At 41.9% G+C, this 24403-nt stretch overlaps 1 protein-coding gene across 3 annotated transcripts in view; it reads right to left on the reverse strand.

The window, feature by feature from the left end:
- Positions 1-9744: 9744 nt before the first annotated feature.
- babam2 (BRISC and BRCA1 A complex member 2) overlaps positions 9745-24403 on the reverse strand; it is a 33736-nt gene continuing 19077 nt past the window's right edge. For all 3 annotated transcript variants that reach the window (XM_062523790.1, XM_062523789.1, XM_062523788.1), the window contains exons 7-12: positions 22943-23052; positions 16106-16205; positions 12392-12462; positions 11682-11764; positions 11432-11585; positions 9745-10360 (exon numbers count right to left, since the gene is read on the reverse strand). In XM_062523790.1, the coding sequence (XP_062379774.1) occupies positions 10297-10360; positions 11432-11585; positions 11682-11764; positions 12392-12462; positions 16106-16205; positions 22943-23052 (582 nt within the window). In that variant the 3' untranslated portion in view covers positions 9745-10296. The remainder of the gene's footprint in view (positions 10361-11431; positions 11586-11681; positions 11765-12391; positions 12463-16105; positions 16206-22942; positions 23053-24403) is intronic.

The following is a 24403-nucleotide window of genomic DNA, read 5'->3' on the forward strand; positions in this document are numbered from 1 at the left end:
GAGCAAATCAGTAACGTTTTTTTTTTTTTTTTTTTTCGTTTTTAATTAATGTCATAAATTGTTGATAAGATGGGATAATCCTTTATTCATCTCATAATGTTTTAAAGTGAAAAGTACAATGGTTAGATAAATGAAAAACAAAATATATTAATTAACATAAATAGGTAAATGGACAGAAACTTTTATTTATTGTTACATTTAAATGTATTCATGCAGCTCACGCTCTTGTCCGAAGCGGCTTAAAAAGAGGATAACCTTCATAAGGTATAAAGTACAGTGCAAAAAATATAGCTGATCAAATAAAACAGGTAGTAAGTACACTGTCTGACACTGAGCAGGGTTATATAGGCTAATCCAGAATAATCTGCACAGTTACTCACTAGATGTACTGTAATGACGTTGTGCTTTTGACGACACGTTACACATTGTATTCATTGCCAAAAAAAATGGAAAAGGCCTAAATGTTCTCGTGATCTGATTTTCTTCCAATATACACAGGAGAGATGTTAGAATCCTTGTGCCATACGTGGGGGGTTTCCCCACAATGTCCAATCAACTACCAAGACTGATAACAGTACACAAGATATTGAATACAACAACAACAACAACAACAACAACAATAAAAACACCAACAACAATGAACCAAAGCAGCAAACACAAAATCACCAACAAAGCAGCCTTTTTGCAAATGAATCTCAAACCCCAGCCACTACCACAGGATCATATTGCTGCACCTGGATTAGCTCCTTGACCTAGATCTTACACGTCCTTCATACACACACACACACACACACACACACACACACACACACACACACACACACAAACATAATCTCTTCACTCCGCATTCTGCTGCAATCCAGCGGCGTGCCTGAGCTGAGCTCATGTGAGCTGAGTTGAGAAGACTGAAGTGTCCCTTACATACTTATCAAAATCAGCAGCGTCCTCTTCACCTTTACCCAGTCAACATGACGCACTCAAAATAATATTCTGTGATTCATGAGATGATGCAATACTTCATGCTGTATCAGATAAGGTTTAAATATGTTCATGCTCATGTTTGTTAGCTGACACTTTTGTCTTAAAACAACAGCATACAATAAACATTACATACATATTGATGTGTGAAGTAAATGCTAAATAAATACATAAGGTATACTAAGTATAAAGAGACAAGATGACATACAGTACACAGCATAACCAGTGGCACTAAAACAGTCCACAGGCTCTGCACAGATGTCTCATGGATTCCAGCCTGGCAAAGACAGCTGATTTTGATTAGACAACCGACTATCTCTGCAAATTTTATTTGCAGGTTTCCGTGGCAACTAATAAGGAGGACTCAGAGACAGAAAAAGGGTAGAATGTTAATATTGCGGGGAATGCGAGATAGTCAGCAAAAGAGAAATGAATTCATGCTGGAACATAACTGGCTTTATGCATGCCATGCACTCAGTTCCGAGAGGCAAGTTCGAGAGGCAAGTTCAGATTTAAACCTCTCCCTTAAAGAAAATAGCTAAAGGGATCTTATAGTTATTTTTGGGACAAAATAGAAATATTGTATATATTGTAGAAATCTTGTCCTATTGACCCCTTCATGGTCCACGTCACAGAAAAATGTGCACGCCTATCGGGGTTAGAAAGCTTGCCATCCCATTGAATTGTGTGTGTGGGAATTGACTGGAACGTCAAGGAAACGTCAAGAAAAATGCCTGCTTGCTCTCCTTTTCTGTGTGTATAGACAATGGGCTTGTCAACCAGATAGCCGTATATGGTGGGCCAATGAATCTCTGTCCACTTGCTAACGTTGTCTACCCATTCTGTTGTTAGCTCAGGATCGGACAGACAATCGCCATTAGCTAAAACTAATTTATTAAGGTACAGTTTGCGTTCCTGGGGTGACAATGACAGTGCATACCTTGGACATTTACCAACATTGAAGGGGTCTATAGGAACAACGTAGGGCAAGGATATCGAAGGATATTACAACATATACACAGCTATAGACATCTTGGTAACATTTTATTTTAACACGTTTTAGAGCTCAATAAAGTCTGTATTACGCGTCATTACACATGTATTAGGCCTTATTCAACAACTTCGTATTCTTAGTTAGTAGGCCTAGGTGAATTCTTCTTGGTAAATCCTGAATAAGAAACTAGTTGGTTTATTTTAAACTCCTACCAAAGCCTTTCAGAAGTACAGCAAAAACATCTGCCCAGCAAGCCAGGGTTTTAAATGCAGTCATTTAATAATACTGTCCCCCTCAAGCACAGTCATTGGTTGTGTCTGTCATCGTATGAAGCTATAGCTCAATGCCCAATGTGATTGGCTCCTGGGATTCTAGTAATTGGATGAATTTCACATGCAAAAACAACTTCACCTCGCAGCCGTGGCCTACTGGTTGGGGCTTTGAGCTTGTAACTAGAGGGTTGCCGGTTCGATCCCTCTAGTCCACGGCTGAAGTGCCCTTGAGCAAAGCACCTAACCCCTTACTGCTCCCCGAGCTGTATGAAGGCAGCTCACTGCTCCGGGTTAGTATGCTTCACCTCACTGTGTCTTCGCTGTGTGTGTTCACTAATTCACGGATGGGATAAAGGCAGAGACCAAATTCCTTGTATACCAGGGTGGGAATTATACCAAGGCCATGAGGCCATGGCCGCCGTTGCCCTATACTTTGGCCTTGATGCCCCCTGAAAAAAAACCCATCTTAAGGCCACAGTGGCCTTTATGCCCCTGACTTAGGTGTCAAATACGGAATCGTCCCGTGCAGAATGTGCAGAAACCTGTCTGAAAACGGCTTATGATGCTTCCATGAGGGAAACACCCCAAAACAATGGCACTCATGTTTGCTGTTGTTTTCAGAAGTATCTCATGCAAACATGCAAAAGAATGAACTATTGTAATTATATAGCCTATCTTACATTAGTAAAGCACACCCCTGATGTGCATAGTTTTCACAAACTTTTTGTAAATAATTTTGGCACAAACATTGACTGCTTTGAAGTGAAAGTGCATGTCTAACAATATAGCATAATACTAATTGTGATATGATGATTTGATGGGGGGTGGGGTGAGGCATGTGTAGATGGGCCCTATGACCCCAAAGTCTGCCATGATTGGGCCTCAACTTAAAGAAGTTTGAGGCTGTGTTAGTGTTTCTCAAAGCCTACAGCGGCTAGCGGGTCTATGTATTTGTGTCGAGATAACCCTGAAATGTAAAACCATCGAATTTTACTCAGTGGCCTTTGTGCCCTATCATGTGGCCTTGGTGCCCCTAAAAAAAAAGAAGGTGAAGGCCAAATGGCCTTGCCCCTAAAATGACGAAATTCCCACCCTGTTGTATACGCAAGTCAGTAAGCCTGATTTGATTTGATTTGATTTTATATACATACTGTAGATCTGTATGCTGTCTACAGATTTCGCAAAACTTTACATGCACCCAGAGAAGGTCACATATCTTACATGTACATCTACATCCTACAAATGTCATGAGGTGTCACAAGATATTGCTGATTGCTCATTATTTTTTCACTGATGCCTCTCAATAGGTAACGCTACACCACAAATGAGTTGTAAAGGGCTGGGATGATCCTAGACCTACAGTAGGACCTACAGTACATGCACAAACCGTCCATGATCTTGTGCAGAATGTCATGCCGGCTCTGGAAGGAGACTGCATGAAGTGACCCCTGGAAGTGACCCCTTATCAGCCTTGAGGGGCTACAAGCACAGCAACTTTCATGGGTATTCTGATGTTCCAGAAATTGTTGACCAAAATTCAGTTTGTAGGAGGTACGACCCATGGAGTTACTAGACCTGGAGAAGGGAAGGAAATTCCAGTCCCATTCATTTCAATGTCCGCTGCTAGGCCGCCTAATAAGCCAGTCAAAACTATACACAGTGGGTGGCAGCCATCTAAAAAATGGCATCCAACATTTGCACTCTTTTGCCAACATTTTCACAAACAAGCCAATTAGGCGTCGTTGTCCATGTGGATTGGCTGATCCTATCATTCAGGAAATTGCCAGCACATCGGCCAATCCACATAGACAACATAGGTTGGTGTGCACGAGTGGTGTGGCTCCTCACTGGCTTGTTTATGAAGATGTGGGCAGAAGTGAGCACTTCAGGGAAGCTATTTTAAAGCTGGTCGATGCTAACTGGCTGAAGCTAACCCCTCCAAATCCTGACCCCCCCCCCTGGTTTGAACACTAATCATCTCAAGCATCACTTCAGCGTGCTGCAAATTCCTCTTCATGGGCTGACATTTTCAGCGTTATACATCAAAGAGAAAGCACAGAACAATCAGCAGAGAACAAATTACATGCTATGAGTGTTTTCCTTCTGATTCTGTGTATGGATCCCCCATCCTCCTAGGTTGCCATGGCAGCCTGTAAATTGAGTACACTGACTGGTCCCTAGCTGGACTCCACTGGACTTGGTGCTGTGAGATCGCTGTGCAGGGAGATTCTAGGATGGTGCCTTCTTTTTCTTCTGAGGCAGTTTTGATTTCTCTCCTATTCATTCATTCAATCATTCTCCTCCATTTCTTGTTTCCTGACTCCTTTTTTCTTGGATTTGTGCTATCTCCCGCATTCTCTTTGACAATAAGGCTGGGACGTAACAGACTGGAGCATATGGCACCATATGATTATGGTTATGGTATTCAGCCTAGCTGACGCTATCGTCCAGAGCGACTTACAGAATATGAACATTGAAAATTGAACATTGAAATGAATGTAATACTAAATTCTGAAATCTCACCCCCACACCCTTATGTTGAGGGGAAATGAGAGAAACCGGGAGACAAGTATAAACTCTTACCCTGTAGCGGTGAATATCTAATGTACGATTATTTTCCTTATACTGTATTTCTAATATGAAAGCCAAAATAGTTGGCAACGTGGCAATTAAGACATGGTGAGAATAGACATGGCAGGATAGAAACCAAGCAGAGACGGAGGATACATTTCCCCACTGCTGTATGTAGCCTGTGCCTTTAGTAGAGGAGGTAAAAACCGGCTGTTGGAATAAAGCGCGGTGACCTGACGATGCAGTGGTCATACACAGAGGCCAAACACTCTACTCTGCACTGCGCTGTGCTGTGCATGGAAAGGATGCAGAGAGGTGGGCAGAAATTAACATATTCTAGAGGAGACGAGGAGGAGGAGGAGAAAGAGGGTGGCATCAGTCCTTTCCTGAGGTCTCTTCCTTCTGTGCGGTTATTCCTTCCAGCTGGATGGAGGCTTAATGCGAGTGTGGAAAAGTGGAAAATTTAATTAGGCTGCCAAAGGGGGTTTGTGTCACTTGGCACGGGCAGTGCATGACCCCCCTCCCCCCACCCTCCACACCCCTATGTTTCTCCTTTCATCCTTCACCACGCTCCTTTTTTTTATGTTGACCTGCCTCACTTGCTGCATGTACTTCTGCCCTCTGACCTTACTTAAGGGCATTACCTCAGCTGTTTTTGGGGGGACAAGCAAAGGTCAACATGTTCCAACACTGTTTTGGGAGTGACATGCTGTTGTTTACGCAATGATCCTTTCTCCTCGATTCAATTGGACTGAAAATGCTCAGCACTAATACATCCATCAGCAGAAACTGTAAACAAATACATTCATGGAAGTGGCTGCTCATAACAGAAAACACAATGATTCTCAGAGACAGAGTCTCTCTGTGGTAAAGGCTCTCTGATATTAGTGGATAATACAATCAGTAAACAGTTTGGGTTTCTCATCTTTCACATGTTAATTGAGTGAAGTTACACCTTCTATTTCACATTGGAAACTCACAAAACACACATTTCATATCTGAAGACCTGAAAACATGTCAAGCAGAATGAACTTATCTGTGTGTTTTCTCTTTACATGCACATCTTTCAGCAGCTCCATAGGCTGAAGCCTCGTCCTGTCCCATTATTTCAAAAGTACCTGTACATGCGTGACTCTATGACTCAGTCTATGCTGTCAGTCCACCTGACAGGTGTAGCTGCGAGATGGGCCACCAAGATATGTCTCTTATCATTGTGACAGGCCCACAGTCAGATGTAAGTCAATTCTAACTGACAGGTCCACAGGGGTGAGCTGGCAGGGGGGCACAATAGATTTTCAGTCACGTAAAAGTAGGGTGAGCAACTTCTTTGATGCTGAAACTAACAAGGCAACTAAACCGTATGTAGCCAACTTTTCAGAATTGATGCAATACTCGTACACAAACCCACTCTTATACACAAATGCATCATATTCTGTAGATGTTGGTTTTAAAGATATGCATTGGCCTGTGTGTAATTTCACTAAAACTACAATGTGAGCTCATCCACAGTATCTACAAAATCTCATGATGTCCATTAGAAAACCAAATATTTACCTCATATCCAAAAATATTACACAATGAATGGTGACTTAATTTAATCATATTGCAAATATTGGACTTCTGTTACAAAGGTGTTTTTTTCCATGCCATGGATCTTTCTTGTATGGCAACTACTCTTTGGTTGAGAGTAGTTACCATACATTTAGCCTTCATATTATTAATTCAAGCCTAAAGCAACACTCTCTTATTTTTTTATTTTTTTTTCAAAATTGGCAAAACATACTGGGGGAAAAAATCAGCTCCAGATCCTGGCTGAATGTTTATCAGCTTAGTAGTGTTCTCTTCTGGATTTTCGATGCTAAACTAGGAGGAGCCTGATTGGCAATTAACAATCAGAATTTTATTACAGCAGTTGGTATCTACAAAATTCTAAAAATTGCATGCGCTGTGGTTCTGCAATGTAATGTGGGGGGAGAACAGTAATTCTCTAATTTCCATGACATCTTCAGGGCCATTTTTCCTGCACTTTTAGATCAAACGGGCTGCAACAAAAGGCGCCAAATCCCTCCACTCGCGCTCACTCCCAAATTAGCTAAGCCTCTCAGCTCCATCATCCCAAACATGGCTCACGTCAACAACTCAAGCCACATCCCCGTGCGCCACCACTACAGAAAATCACAATCCTCAATCCTCTCCCGCCCCCACACTCCTCCACCGAGGAAAGAAAAAAAGAGGCAAGAGGCAGAAAGAGAAGCCCGAATAAAATGGGGGAAGAAAAAAAAAAAAAAAAAAAAATCCTCCTCCTCATGTCATTCTGAATTTCCACACGTTAGAACTGGAAATAGCCTAGAGTTAGACAAAAAGGCGGTGAAATATGTAAGAAGTTGTATATATAAAGAAGAAATAAATAAATATACCACACATTGTTTTCCACCTTTTCTGTTCCTCCAACGACTAGTTTCACCTGAGGAACGCGATAACTAAAGGAGACTCCAAAAAGTGACTAGCCTGGTCTGACAGCTTGAGAAGTTGGCCGTTGTAAACAGGCATAGGAGGCGTGTGCCTCGTCATGACAGATTCAGGCCTGTGCAATGTTCCCCATTTCGCTCCAGTTGCGTCCTGCACTCCTCTGCCCCGTCTACTTACTGTCTCATGAAATAGTGGTGATTCAGAGTGGCAAAGTGGTTTTCAATCAAGTTCCCCTTTTTTTCCCCCATGCACCTGTTATTTGAGCTCTTTCTCAATTTCTTAGGTGGCACTAAAACCCACAGTGAAGTTACAGGATAATCTGAAAAGTGATTTTGACATCTTGACGTTAGAAACTAACCACTTAATATACAAAGGTCAAAGGGCAATTTGTGAAGGCTAAGGCCTGGGATGTACTTGCTTTTTGTCCAAGCGTTTGTGAACATCCAAGTATACTACCAGCTGCACAGTGAACGAACCCATTCTTCTTGATTATATGGGCACTAAGTGCGTTACCAGCACACTCTGAATGAACTTTGTGGCATTTTGTACATTTTGTCCCTGTGAGAAATTAATGTAACAAACTAAACTCAATGTTTGTCACTATTTAAAGAACCAACATGCACATTTCTTTTTGTTTGTTTATGACACGTTTGTTTGTAAAAAAGCGAGCATGTTGCTATGCATTTTACCTTGTGTAACAGCTAGCAAACAACATGTCCTTGTCCTGTGTGTACATCTAATGTGACACATTTCAAGAATATGTAAATGGAGGGATATTGTGTGCAGCACCTTCATCACCATGTGATGCCCATCATGAACTACCAGAGGTGCAAAACAGCCGAGGGGTGTTAACGTTACACCAATTACTGAATCACAATTTTGTTTAAATCAGCCCTGGCTTCAACTCCTTAATTTTTCCCAGCCTGCTGCCACAGATCTCTGAAATAAGGCAGGATTAATGGATTTGAGGAATTAAACCCAGAGCTGGCAAGCACAAGGCCTCTGGTGCTGCTGACAAAAAAAAAAAAAGTATTTCCCTGTCATCTTCACAGCCCAGCTCCAGCAACACTTATTTGAGGGCTAAGCCATCTACTTCTTCATTTTGATACAGAGAGTAGGCTGAACTCCCTTGCACACACATCTTGGTGGGGTCATGGTATGTTACGTAGGAGGCCAAAACTAGTCGATAAATACATGGTTTAATGAAGACAGTTAATTAATGTCTATTATTATTTTTAGAATAAATACCAAGGAAAGAGGAAACTGTTTCAGGGATACATATTTATAGTCGGGAACTACCACATCCTCCCTTTTGTTCTCTGTATAGGCAGAGGGAGGTTATATGAGTAAAAAAACAACAATCTCACATTGTAACATGTTATTATTAAGGGATCTGCAGCCAATAAATGCCCCAGATACAGTCATCTTGCAGTTCCCAATTCAATGTGACAGTCGCCGCATTACAAATAATAAAGATAGCAGAGGGCTGGCCCTCGGGCCAAGAGAGGCTGCTGACAATGATAGTCATGTTTAGAGATGAAAACAACAGCACACACACACACACACACACACACACACACACACACACACACACACACACACACACACACACACACACACACACACACACACACACACACACACACACACACACACACACACACACACACACACACACACACACACACACACACACACACACAATGCCTTTCCAACAGTTACTCTGCCTGTATTAAATCCTTCATTTGGAGACATCTCTACTAAAAGAAAATCTACACCCTTACAGTAACTCTTAACACAGAACATTAAAGACCTAACCGTGTCTTTCAGTCGACTCTTAAGAGGAGTAACTCTTTATCGCACTGTTTGGCTTACCTTATGTTGACACACTGCCCTTCCCATGGATGAAGAATGTTTCAGGCCAATGTGGAGGAGCTAAAGAAAGCCTTCCAAACCTGGGCTTGGGGCCAACTCAGCAGACTGATAAGCACAATAGAATAGACCTGTGTACAGTTGAATTAATGGGTTTTGGAGACTGCATCTTATCGCCTAATTATTAACTTACTTAGAAACAGATGTTTTAAAAGGAGAAGAACTCTTAAGGTCATTGCAATGCCGAAAGCAGAAAACAAATCAAATCAGATATTTATATACGTTTGGCCGTCATAGCTCAAATTAGTAATCATTTTAATAACTCCTACACAAGTGACCTGCCTCCAGATCGTTAAGAAACAACGTGGGCCTAGTAGATTCAGATTTACAAACTCCCACAGCACAGTTTGTACTGATCTTATGCGTACTTCCCAACTTAACTTACTTGGATTTGCTACGAGTTCAGCACTTCAACACTTGATCACAGGATCATCATCAGAATTGGGTTCCTGATAATTCCGATCAATCCAGCTATAACCCAGTACTCCACAGGCCCGTTCAAAACTCAAAACGAGTAGGAAAATCATGTCAGTGATATAGTACTTTATAAACAGTGTGAAGCGACAAAGAAATCTTACATTACAAACCATCTTTCAACATAATCAGTGACACAGATTTAGAATAGTTACACATTCTTTTGGCCATGGTGTAGCATACTGTAGTCTAAGAAAGTAGCTTTTCTGTTTGATTTACATAAGCAGGTAATATGCAACACAACTTATTTCATTTTGGGAGCAGATCCCAAGATGAAATCAACGTCCAGTCAGTAAGATCCTTAAAGTTCCCCAAAAGGTCTTCACAGGTCCTACTCCATGCTTGCCGCTGGCACAGTAGTGCGCAGACATTTAATTCTTGTTATTGTGGTCCCCGCGCGTGCATTCACACTTCTGTTATTGCTGTCCCCAGCACAGGCGTATCTCCTTTTTTTTCCATGTTTTCAATTTTACAGATAGCTACCTCCAAGGACAGACCATAAGCGCTACATTTTCAAAAATGTCCCACGGACCGGTAAACTCAAAACGTTCGACTCAAACATCGACATGCGCCGACGCGCACAGAAGGCAAAGTCAGGCGAGCAGTTTATAGTTTTCCATTGGCAAACGCACCCTCCTGAAACTGAGGAATAAAGCTTCTGAAGTAGGACCTGTAGAGAGAGAAGGGGAGAAGAGAACGGGAACAGGAGAGGAGGAGAGGAGGACAGGAGTGAGAATCAAGACATGCAGTATTTATGTTATTCAATACACACGGTATTCATCATCTATCTTGATTACAACAGATACTGACACACTCAGCATCAGTATTTTCAGATTGTCTACTGAATTAAAAAAAAAAAAAAAAAAAGAGAATGACCACATACAGTATGAGTTGTTTAGAGTAGAGGTCTTGTTCTAGATATAAATAGCACTCTGTCTAAGAGTCATCAATCAAGATGTGAAATAACAGAGACATCAAGGACTACAGTAAATGGCCCAAAGTGACTCAAATGCTCAAGTGGGGAAAAGCATTGCAATGATAACGTCATGCCGTGGGAATGCTTCCCATCTGCGTGGACTCAGAAACCTTTCCATATTCCGAAGGAGAATAAATGGGAAAACAAATCCCACTATGGTGAGAGAACCTGTCAGAGTCCGTGGTAACACTAAGGCTTAATTAAAAGACACGGCACAAGGTTAAAGCCATACTGGCACGGTTTCAAAAACAGTAAATTGAGTATTCTTCGATGGCCCAGACAAGCCCTGCCCAAACCCAAACCTCTATTCAAAAACCCCAATCATAATCCTCTTTATAATCTCAGGCACTATAGTCACGAAGCGCTAACCAATCTACTGTAGATGATGCATAAATTCTACAAAGAACAAAAACGGGATAATGCTTGCAGAACAATGTGCAAAGCCTGTATAACTTTAAAGGATTTATAGACCCACAGATGAGGGAATGTACTGTATACATTCAGAAGGTCAAAGGGAGGTCAATGGAAATCTCAAACTGCACCAGCAAGTGCAGTTTGAGATTATGGCGATGTCCTTTACCAAATCCACTCCCCAGTCATGTCATATTGATTGATTATGGCCACCAGAAAACAACAAAAAAATAATTCTAGAAACCATCAGTAGAAAATGTGGATATACAGTGTGCCTCAGGCAAGGACTAACATATGACAATAATGGTCGAATCCTATGCATCTATTAACTGGATTATGTATTCGATGACTTACTTGGCTCTTTTGGCCATTTCATTTCCATCCCAGCGTGGGCTATAGGGGTAGGATTTCTGCACCTGCGAGTAGAGCTGACCGCTGCTCGTGAAGTGGTAGATTGACTGGAAAGTCAGGGTGGGCTGGTCTCGCGGAAAATAAAGAGGCAGGTCCACTGCGGAGGGAGAAGAGGTCAGTCGGCGTGGGAGGAGGGACTTTTTTTTTGATGTCGTAAACAGACTTCAGGCTCAATCTACTGAAAGTCACTCACCGTGGACTAGGAAACAGAAATCTTTCCACATGAGGAGAAGTGTGAGTTTAGTGAAACCCACGGCGTCATACTCCACCACTCCCCTAAACAAACACACACACAGAAACACACACACACACACACACACACAGACACACACACACACACATACACAAACACACACACACACGCACAGACATGCATGTAAGGGCACCACGCAAAGCACACACGCCCACACATGCCACACAAACACACAGGTCAGGGCCATGGAGTGATGTTGTTTTTGAGCAACAGCATGAGGTCACTCTTCACATGATCTGTTAAGTCTCTGTGGGCGGACTATCCAAGTTAAGTGTTAACCAGTGCTATTATTACATGTTCTAAAACGGACAGTTTCGGTCCTCGATTGTGATTGGCTGAATCGCGTTCGATGCTGTTGTAAAATCCAACACAAACATACACTGCATTTCGTTCCATAGTAATGCGCTACCACAATTTACTCAAAAGTTAGAGTAGCTGCGTCTCAATGTTGCTTGGCAGAGGGAGGAACAGCTAAAAAGGGGTTTTAGGCACACGTCTTGCCAACAACGCGCCTCAGCTGTTCTAAAATCAGTGTAAACTACGACCCCTCGGGGCTTATTGCTTAATTAACATAATGCTCCAATCTATGTAGAATTACATACAATAGAGAAAACATGTACAATACATTAGCACAGGACTAAGGAACTCACATTCCAAAGTGACTCAAGAAGGCGGCAATATATTCTCTTCTTTTGTGGTAGCCCTGGATGACATATTGCACCTATAATTTACAGAGAGAGGTTGTAAGAAGAACTGTAGTCTGACTGTAGACAGATGCACATCGACCACAGAACAGATGACAAATGTGTTCTATACAATTTGACTGAATGGCCTCTGCAACTGAAACCGTACTCAAACATGGCTGTAATGTGAACAATAAAAGTCAACGAAAAGTCAACACAAGCTTCATTCAGTATAATGGAGGTTTTAACACAAGACAAAAACAACTAACTAAACAAACAAATTGCAGAATTGTGGGAAAACCTTAACTCTGACCTGACATAAAGTTTGTATTGTGAAATATTGGCACTGTCTGTTTTGATGCACAACTCAACCTTGAATTTCCCCTTGGGGATCAATACAGTATCTATCTATCTATCTATCTAACCTGCCACATTTTTCAGATAAAATATCATATCTACTTACTTAGATGCTTCAGAAAACAAACAAACAAACAAACAAAAAATAATCATCCGTCAATATCCCATGTGCACAGTTGATGGTGTGAACAATCATCTCCCAAAAGTGAAAAATGGCAGATATGCTGTATTAAAATGTATTGTAAAATGTAGCAGCACAGACAAAATACAGGATATACAGTAATATGTGAGCAGCCTAGCCTGACCATCACCAGACCAAGCTCAATCTTTTATGAATGAACATTAGTCTGAGGAGTCTGCTCTGTATTTTCTACTGCACAAGAGGCATGATCAACAGGCATCTAAAAGACTCTATACACATTTTGAAAGTCCTTCAACCAATCAGAACAACGATCCGGGTGCACCAGCAGAAAAATGTGGAGGCTTCCAGCCTGAACTGCAGGGCGAAATCCAATCGCCGGCAGATCGGCTGGGTTTACCCAGTCTATGACCAGCTCTGAGCACAGCAGCTCTGGTGTGGATGGATGTGCATAGATCCAATGCAAAACCCTTAGGCCAGGGCTACACAGGGACCACACATGAAGTTCTCCGTTTCGGAGCATAAAAATAGTATGCGCCACTATCATGTCTAGAGTAGTTAGTTCCATTGATTACAGTGGAAGCAAATTGTTGCAGCAGGCATTGAAATTACAACATTTTTAAATGGGATAAATATATCAATATATGCAATATGAATACTGTATAATGAATATGCAGTATGAAGTAATGAAGTAATGTACACTTGCTACTGGACAGACAGCTATGATGACCATGTGCACTTTACTAATTCTTTTAATTTTTAACTGCCAATGGTTGGGACTAATAAATAAGGTGTATACTAGTACTACCGTACATCATCCATTATATATATATATATATATACAGTGGCTATAGTAAGTATTCATACCCATGCTAAAGTTGACTAAAAAGAGGAATATAAAATCATCTTTTGAGAATTGATTGTAATGCCTTAATTCAAAAAATGAGTAAAAATCAAACCGCTAAGGACACTAATTTTCTTTGTGATTGAAGAATGTATCGTAAATAGATAAATGTTCTTCCTTAAATACAGGGAGCATAAGTAATTGACCCCTATGTTAAATTCCCATAGGAGCAGGAGGATTTTTAATATGTTTTTATTTTTAAAGGCCAGCTATTTCATGGATCCAGGATATTATGCATCCTGATAAAGTTCCCTTGGCCTTTGGAATTAAAATAGCCCCACATCATCACATACCCTTCACCATAGCTAGAGACTGGCATGGTGCTTTTTCCAGTTAGCCTATTAGCCTGTTTGATTTGCATTGAGCTCAATGAGCATCAAACAGGCCAATAGGCTAACTGGAAAAAGCACCATGCCAATCTCTAGCTATGGTGAAGGGTATGTGATGATGTGGGGCTATTTTAATTCCAAAGGCCAAGGGAACTTTATCAGGATGCATAATCTCCTGGATCCATGAAATAGCTGGCCTTTAAAAATAAAAACATATTAAAAATCCTCCTGCTCCTATGGGAATTTAACATAGGGGTCAATTACTTATGCTCCCTGTATTTAAGGAAGAACATTTATCTATTTACGATACATTCTTCAATCACAAAGAAAATTAGTGTCCTTAGCGGTTTGATTTTTACTCATTTTTTGAATTAAGGCATTACAATCAATTCTCAAAAGATGATTTTATATTCCTCTTTTAGTCAACTTTAGCATGGGTATGAATACTTACTATACCCACTGTATATATATATATATATATTATTGTTTTATATATTTCTGATGGTAGCAAATCTGTGAGTATTTACATGTATATGTCACAGATTATTCTCATTTCACGGTGGTGCAATTCTACAGTATCATACTGTCTGAACCACAGTTGCATAGGTCCCTCAGTAGCTGTACTGGAAATAACTACTCTCTGTTTGTAAGGCAGGATGCTTGGCTGCATATTAACAGGGTACCCCTCCTGGTTGTTGACGACTGTAGAGGGCAGGTGAGTGGGGAGGGGAGTAGGGGGGTGGGGGTGGGGGTTGGGGGTTGGGGTGTGAGCACAGGCAGTGTTACTGGACAGAGCCTCTGGTCAAGTCTGTAAGTGTGAAGGTCATTATTACTGAATGACCTCCACAGGACTAGAATGCATCCATAGGAACAGGTCAGACACGATTACGTACTGTATGGTGGGACTAAAATGTGCAATGGTAAGGTGAATATAGCACACTGTCCCAACCAGGTCCCAGTCTATGATATGAATCAACTAACTCCGTTGGTTTCTCAGTTTGGGCACACCCCCACAAAGCAAGCCTGTGCATATCGCAGAATGTGACACACTCACACACACACACACACACTCACACACACACACACACACACACACACACACACACACACACACACACACACACACACACACACACACACACACACACACACACACACACACACACACACACACACACACACACACAGACACAGACACACACACACACACACACACAAATGCACATTCATACACAGACAGAGAGAGTCTACTGCGGGCTGTTTCTGTGGCAAGGATGAAATGTGGATTAGCGCCTGTGACATTTACACGGCTGTATTCATTTCAGAGGGGGCAGGAGAGAGTCCACTACACAGGAACAGGTGTAAACAATAGCACCAGACACGTACCCTCCCCAAAACATACACTTAAATCCGTGGGGGAAAAAAATCTTCATCAAGAAACAATTATTTATATGATAATCACATTCACATCATGCCACAATTACTAAAATCCCTTGAAATCATAAAACCAGAATGCAACTAATTTTTTCAATTGTGTTTCACTAAGTAAATCAGAGTGTCTATGAAATGTCAAGCTGTAATCCATAACTTCCTGTTTTATTGCGATGTAAAACAATGTGACACAGACGTCAAATGCCCTCGACATTCTTCAACAAGGCATTCATTAAAGGAGAATCCCACCGTTTTTTCACATCGATCTCTCGTTTCTCGAGGTCACGAGTGTACTGTCGGTACGAGAATAAACAGTCCTCCGGAAACAATCGAATCTACCTAGCTCAAGTTACTGCCAATAGCTAGATCTGCCAGCCAGCTAGTGCTACACTCTGGGGGCATGAACACGGGGGCTCATGAACAAGAACAGCCTGTTAGCAACAATGACATGACAACATAATTGCACATGTAATTACAGGAGGTACAAAACCACAAAGCAACCACAAACAGGTCTAACTTACCTTATTAGTGAGTAGCTGGCAGACTTGCGGCACATAGTCTATAAGACAGCCTCCGCTAGGGAATGCTGGGATGTGCAGAGCTGAAGAGCCTCCAAGAGCACTATGACGGAGAGGAAGAGAAATGTAAACATTCATTACTACAAAAAAACAAAGAAAACTATTTGACAAAAAACTATTAACCGTGGTCCGTGGCTTATACATTGATTTTGCAAAATGTCTTCAGCTATGAGGTTAATACACAGGAACAGTTAATATGGCATTAATATGGTTTTGTTTCTTTTTTTTTTTTTTTTTTTTAAGTATATTTTTTGGGCTTTTATGCCTTTAATGTGACAGGACAGTGTAGAGTGACAGGAAGCGAGTGGGAGAGAGAGTAGGGATGGGATCCGGAAAGGACCACGGGGCGGGAATCGAACCCGGGTCGCCGGCGTGCGGCGCAGGCGCCCCAGCCAGTCGCGCCACGGCTGGGGCCTGGTTTTGTTTCTTTAAACTTGCATAAAACACTGTCCTGAGGTGTATACACAATGTAATCTTCATATTATTTTTCGTAATGCGGTAAGGGAAAGTAGCCAAAATCTTGAATGGCAAGTTAGGAAAAGTAGCGAGGAACTGCACTAGCAAGACTGGTGGCAGGTGCAACAGATGAGTATCGCAGACAATGTGCATGAACCTTTCCAGCTAAAGCTACTCCTTTCACTAGCTGAAATGATATGCTAAACATCATATAGCTGCTATGATGATGTGTGGTTTTCTTTTAGTCAAAGTACTGCAAGGAGTATTATTATGCAAGGAATGGGGATGACACATCTTTGTCACGTGACAGCATCACCGGTCCATACAAACAGATGGCATCAATAACTCCTCCCGCATAACCTCACTGCGCCCACTGCTATCTTCGCTAATATATTCAGACAAGCCACAGATCTGCTGGAACAGCGTAGTCAATCAATGTGTCAGTCCAAAAAAACTGTGTTTCCCCAGTGTAGATACAGCCTGCTCTGTCCTTTCTCATAAACTGGATGTGCATTGTCTGACTAGTCCAGTTTATTATTCAGATGAGCGACAAGATTCTTGTAGGATTTCACCATCTCAGTGACCAAACCCATTACATGGATATTCACTGCTTTGGGAGGAGGTTATTTCCACCTACGCAAGTCCACCACAAACACACACTTTGGGTTTTTCCTGCACTGATCTGAAAGTGATTCCGTTGACACCGACCCACAAAGTTCTGGGGTAATTTCTGTGTAATCTGGGTCAGTTCTCTTGACTCGCTGTGATTCCCAGACAAAACGATCAGGCCAAGAATCAGACCAACTTCTGCAGGTGTCAGTGTGCCGAGATTTGCTTGAGATCTGCAGTGTAGAGGCTGATAAGGAAGTGAGCTAGAACGTTTGTCCCCAGGCGGGAGGGCTTCATGCATGCTGTTAAGTGGGTGGTTCATCCCTACGTGCTCCAGCTTTTCAATCAACAGTATGGAATGTACGGTATTAAAAGCACTGGAGATATATAAATCAACTGTTCAATTATGCTTCAATACGTTTATGTTTATGACATCTTTTTTTCCCCTAGCATGTATGTATGTATAAATACATGTATGCTTCTGATTTTCTCCCCTTCAACCCATCCCCCTTTTCTATCAATCCATCCGGCTGGCCTCAGGCAGATGGGTCCCCTTTTATAAGCGACGTTCTGCTCACTGTTCCTTCCTGTTAAGAGAATGTTTTTCCTTGCCAAGCGCTTGTTGTAATAGGTTTCCTCTTTTGGGTTTTGTAAAGTGCCTCGAGACAATTTCAATTGTTAGTGGCACTACACAAATAAATACTGAAGTAACTGAAGCAAACAAATTATCACCTTGTATTGTTTTACCTGCATAAAAATGCAGTGCTTCCGAGTGTTTTCATACAGTATGTGCATACAGTACATTCCTTTTGTGAATCCTGAAGAATCTGAAATAATTTCTCTGAAATAATATTGCACATCAGGGCATAAGCAGTGCCCACTTGTTTCCTTTATGTAATACTGTGTGATGCCCAAGTGAGAGACCAATGAATGAGTGAGTCACAGGATACTGGGGTTTAACAACTTCAAAAATATGCCCACATAAAAATAGAAACAACAGCATAAAATGTCAAGACTGTATTCAGACTCACTCACTGGCTATGTACACATACGCACCTATAAATGGTGTTAGCCAAAATAAGTTACCATCAGTGTTTATCAAATAAGGGGAAAGTTGATAGCTTTTGGCATGATAATGTTTAACAGTGGTGGAGTGGGAGTAGAACATCAGTCGGCATCACTGCGGTGTTTCGTTCCTGTTTAAAGTGCCAGAGGTAAGGCAAGCAGACACGGAGCTGCTCTCACAAGGGTTTGCCTCAGAAGACAAGGCCTGAAGAATAGGAGCAGAAGAATGAGGAAGTGGAAGTGAGAGAGAGAGAGAGGGAGAGGGAGAGGGAGAGAGAGATGGGGAACGAGAGGAGAGAGAGAGAGAGAGAGAGAGGGAGGGAGAATGAGTTGAAGAGAAAGAGAGAGAGCGGGAGAGAGAGAGGGGGAATGAGTTGAAGAGAAAGAGAGAGAGACAGGGAGAAAGAGAGAGGGGGAATGAGTTGAAGAGAAAGAGAGACAGAGAGAGAGGGGGGGGGCGAGTTGAAGAGAAAGAGAGAGACAGAGAGCGAGCGAGAGAGAGGGGCGAAAGAGTGGAGGCCCAGTGAGGTTTTCCACACCGCCTTGATACTACTGCTCCTAGTGACCCTGCAATACTTCTTGCCTTTAAAGTCCCACTCATTCTCTTTCTCCATCTCTTTGTGCCAGAGGGGATGTCGAACCAGAGCGAGTGTTCCATGAACGCGCAGAAGCCAGGGAAAAAAACTAACAAACAAACAAACAAACAAAGACAAAAACTTCAGAGGTGCCGTCTTTTCACTGTCTGGCCCCAAAGTAACTCAGATACACAAGGCAAGGCAAACAACACCACTTCAACAACTGAGCCTAGGGCATACAGAAACACACACACACACACACACACACACACACACACACACACACACACACACACACACACACACACACACACACACACACACACACACACACACACACACACACACACACACACACACACACACACACACACACACACACACACACACTGCTACATTACTGTATTAACTTGCCTATATTCAGCTGAATACATACACTGCTGTTGTACATACATTATAGATTCCCAAGCCAGGCACCATAGATGCCCTAGAGAGGTGGTCTCATGACAGATTACATGATTTTTTTGTCTTCCATGATAATCTTCTAGGATTGACTATGTCAGACAAGGCCATCATAGAACTAAACATTCTTGCTGCGTCTTGGTCAGGAGGTTGGCCACATTACAAGATCGGGCAGCCTATTGTTCACATTGCGTGTCGCCATAGTGTCACAGTCAACAAAGTGTCAAGAGATTCTCCCAAAATTCTGACATCGGTTTATCGATTATGACAAAATCCTGGCAAAATCGGGCTGAAATTGTGTCTGTAATCTGACCAAGCCATTAGTTGGATGCCCGGAGTGTCCTACCACATGGGGAGAGCCTCACACTACAGAGCATGCGCACACACACACACACACATACACACACACACACACATACTGCTCCACATATCCTCCTCATGGTCATCAAAAATGGGCTTCTGACACACACAAATTTAAATGTATTCTCTTTAACGCTTTTAACGCTTATTACGCTTTTAGCGCTTTCATGAAAAAGTCACTACACACATAGGTACTCACCCAAATACACACAAACACACACACACACACACACACACACACACACACACACACACACACACACACACACACACACACACACACACACACACACACACACACTTCAAGTCAAGACCCATTTTGGCTTCCTTATTTTGTTTCCCTGGCGCTCAGCACACTAATGTAAACCCACCCTGGCAAGGTCAACTCCACGCAGACACACATTAGCACGGCCCAGTAATGCAGAGGGGCAAAGGCAGCGCGGCCTCTGATTGATCCAATGTGACATGGCCAGAGAGCGGACATGCCCCCCCCCCCCCCACACACACACACCCACATTCAAGCAAAGCTGAATAGATGCAGGCCGGCACGGGAGGGGAAGCGGGAGGGGAAGCAAGAGGTGTGTGTGTGTGTGTGGGGGGGGGGGCTGTAAAGTGTCTGTCCAGAAGCTGACACAGGCAAAATTCCTTTTGTTTGCCAAGATGGTCTTTGTATGGAAAGTCCCCAACACTGCCTCCAGGTCTAACCTAGAGCTTCAGCAAAGGGGCAGAGATAATACAGGACGAGAGTGCTACAGCCTGAAGTACATGCAACCTTCCTTCTTATTCTAAACTTTTCTACCACCATGTTCTCTTTGGCAATATCTGAGAACTTTGTCTTGATTGCATCACCTTGGAAAAGTAAATTCCTCAACGTAACCACACGCTACTATTTGGATTGTGTAACATTTACTAGCATAAGGTATGAGACCTTCAGCCAGCACATTGATTTCCGGTGGAGTGCAAGTAACAGCATCTTCTGTTATATTCTGCTCTTTTCATGCTCACTCCGACACTACATATCTTGTCTATGCCCAACAGGGCAACTCTTAATTCAACTTCGACACGGGCATAAATCCTTCAGCGTTTTAACATGCTCATTCACTTGGGGTAACACCCAACCGGGTCCAACTGTGTAAACAGGTATGCTAAAACAACGCAGGTGATCGTTCATCGGACATGTTCGTGCTGGCTGCAAAAGCCCTCCAGGAAGTGCATGACATATAGACAATAAAGCTGGATCATATTATTAAGATAAGAAGGTGCTGATCCCGTGTTGTGTAGGCCACAGTGAGGGATTTGAATTTAATTATGTCTGCAGTAGGAAGCCAATGAAGAGTAACCAATAGAGGAGTAACATGTGTTTTCTTGGGCTGCACAAGACAATGTGTGATATACTGCATGAAGGTCTGATCTTCTGTACATTGCAATTACATTGCGTGTAAATCTACATGACTTCCTGACTGAGGCTCCACGCTCAGAGTAATTGAGATGATCATCAATGATGACACCCAAGTTATGTGCAGTTATAGCTGGGGCCAACGAAGATGAATCAGACTGGATGTTGATGTGTTGGGGGATAGCTGGATTAATTAGCTGGGAATACCAGGGGCTCATTTTTGGAGAAAGTGATCTGAAAGGTGATGACGGTGATAGGAGAGTTCATGGGAGCAAATGACATCACGTTAGGAAGTGTTGTACATGGAAAATAAAATGGGCCCAAGTATCGATCCCTGAGGTACACCTGTGGTGAAGTCATGAGACACGTGTGAGCTCTCACGTACAGGGTGTAGTGCTGTAGCTGCCTAGCTGCAACTCAAGCTAGGCAGAACCGATTGTTTTCAGTGTTTTTCGTACCGACAGTACCTCGGGACTTCAGAAACAGAGATCTATATGAAAACTCGCTGGGTTTCTCCTTTAAGGACAGGTGTGACCCTTGTCTGTTTGAAAGAAAGAGGAACTTCTCCATAACTGAGCAATTAATTAATAAAACGTCCACAGGCAAAATAGTGGGTGTGACAGATTGCAGAAGAATGGATGGAATTATGCAACAAATGGAACACCCAGTCCTTAAGCAAGTAAGTAACCCTGCACAAGCCAGAATAGTTGCACCCTGTATGAAAAGCTGATGAAAAAAACGTCTGATATCCAGAGAATACAAACAATTAAAGATGTTGCAAGAGAACCAGCTGGTGCTTATGCAAATTTCTTGAATACAATCACCTTTCCATAGGGTCCAGGAGGCATCCACACTAAGTTAGGCAAACTACATCTAATAAAGTCTATATATGCATTTCGCACTTTCAGGCATGAATGGCGACTCAAATTGGTTTACACAGACATTAAAAGACATAAGAAAATAGACAGCGCTTAAACAATCTTAATAATTAATAAGCTACATTAGCATCACTGGTTATTCCTTGGAGAAGTACTCACTTGGAGAAGGTAAACACTGTCCATAAAACCACAATGATCATGGCACACTCTCACAGTCTGACATTATCATTTTAAAAAGGACTTCTTGGCAATGCTACTGGTCAGCTTATGGGTGAGAGTATGAACATGCTAACAAAACATTAAGTTACACAACTATTCAAGGTTCTAAAATGTCATGCTGAATTCCATGAACCCAGATATTCTAGAGAACATTCATTTTTCAACATTATCCAGCATCACACTGGTGTGACGGTACAGTACATGCTTGATGGTTAACCAAACCTTTCACTATTAAACCTCAGCCTAGCACTCCCCACTCAGAGCACTCAGGCACATCTTTATGAAATATTTGGTGCAACAGTGTGCCAGCATGCTTTGTCTCAGACAGGTGCAGTCGCTCTCAACGTAATGGCCAACGTAAGACAGAACTTAACCAATCCAAATTACAGATTTAGTTGGGAGAATATGACAAATGCATAACGTCCAGACAGTCTCCAAATAAGTTGGGGCTTGGAAAAACACAAGATGATTAATTCACTCCAGGTTTTGGAGAAGTAAAGTTTTGTAGAAGGGGAAGTTGGATCCTTTAGTCACTCTTCAAGCTGTGGCAGTTGGCTGGGTGTGTCCACTGCCTGCATGCTTAACATGTATGGATCACTCCCAACCTTAACCTACATTTTCACACCATTTTTCACTGTCAAGTCTAGCATTGGTTCCACAGATACAGATGATGTTTACATTTCTGACATCTTCATATTTGCAAGGACAAACGCAGTCATTAAGATGATAATACAGAACATTTGTTAGAAGTCTGACTTACTGCTCGATACTGGGGGAGAGGTAAAGTTTAGGAAAGACTTGGGTGGCCTCGGCATCTTCAAAACTGACGGAGAGAAGGGCAACATCTTCGGCTGGGTCCAGTGCTGTGTCCTGGAATGAGAGCCACACAGACATAATATTTAGGAAAGAACAGACTTCCTAAAACCATTAGATATCAAACACACTCCCATCTGTACACATAGGAGTCAGATGACAGACTAGCCAGGCTATAGCCTGAGTGTGTTTAATACCATGTTAGTTCAGGACGGCAAACTTCATGCTATGACAAATTAAACTGCATGTACATATTTAACATATAGTTGACACATCATAACATACATACATGCATGTACACATTTAACAGAACAAGACACAGAACCCCAAACACCTTCCGATGTGCAGGTTGGTGCCTTGCATTGCAGCCTCCCCCATTGGTGTGTGTGTGTGTGTTCATAGAAATAGAGGTGCTATATACAGTAAATGCATTCCATTTGTCATTAGTTGCAACACATTTAATAGGACAATAAAGTAAAATTGAGAAGTATACTTGTATTAAATGCATTGTATTAATAATTCTTCAAAACATTTACTAAAAGCATTCAACGTGATGGCAATAACAATTGGTGGACATGTGCATGTCCAGTAAATCTGTGACTCCTTAGTCTCTTTGTCTTCTCATTTTCTTGTGTTTTGACCTACTGTTTGGCCTGCAGTAAGAGGTTTCATCTGGGCATCATTGACACAACTGCAAGTTGCTAATAAAATGTCTTTCAGTCCATTTGAACTCATCCATTTGAAATAATTGGCGCCTTCTGTAAAAAAAATCCTGTCCCACCACTACATTGGGCATGCAAGTGAAAAGACACAGTCCTACTAGCCACGGCCTGTGATTCTAACTTCATCTGCTCACAGCGATGACACTAAGGTCGAAGATAATTGTGTCAAGAGGCAGATGAGACAACCCTGGTATGGTCAGAAGCCATCCTGATGTGATGCCTCACTCTGGGCCTTCGTCAGTTCCAGTCTAACAACCTTTCTTACATTTGCACCACTTGAATCAGGTCATAATCACTCTACTCTGACACTGAAGTACCAGACAACAGATAATGTCTACAATATTGATTAACAGACATATAAAAGATAAAGCTCCTTTGTTGCAGCTGAATTAAAGATGGTGAAAGTACCATAATATATTTTCAGTGGTTGCTTACTAACACATGATGTTTGCTAATGCTAACATGAACACCAAGTTTCAGAGCTGCATAATATGGCATATCAAAGGAGCTAAGAGAAATCTCACCACTTTGAAAGGTTTGTAAATGTCAACATGTCCCAAGTCTTAATCTATTCTAACATGCTTTCTGGGAATTGGAAGATAACATTTTGATGGGGAAACTCTTTTTTTGCAGCTACTGATCTGTCTGATAATACAAAAAGGAAAAAATATATCAAGATACTTTAC

The sequence above is a fragment of the Sardina pilchardus genome, chromosome 20 (assembly GCF_963854185.1).
Source record: "Sardina pilchardus chromosome 20, fSarPil1.1, whole genome shotgun sequence".
Taxonomy (NCBI): domain Eukaryota; kingdom Metazoa; phylum Chordata; class Actinopteri; order Clupeiformes; family Clupeidae; genus Sardina; species Sardina pilchardus.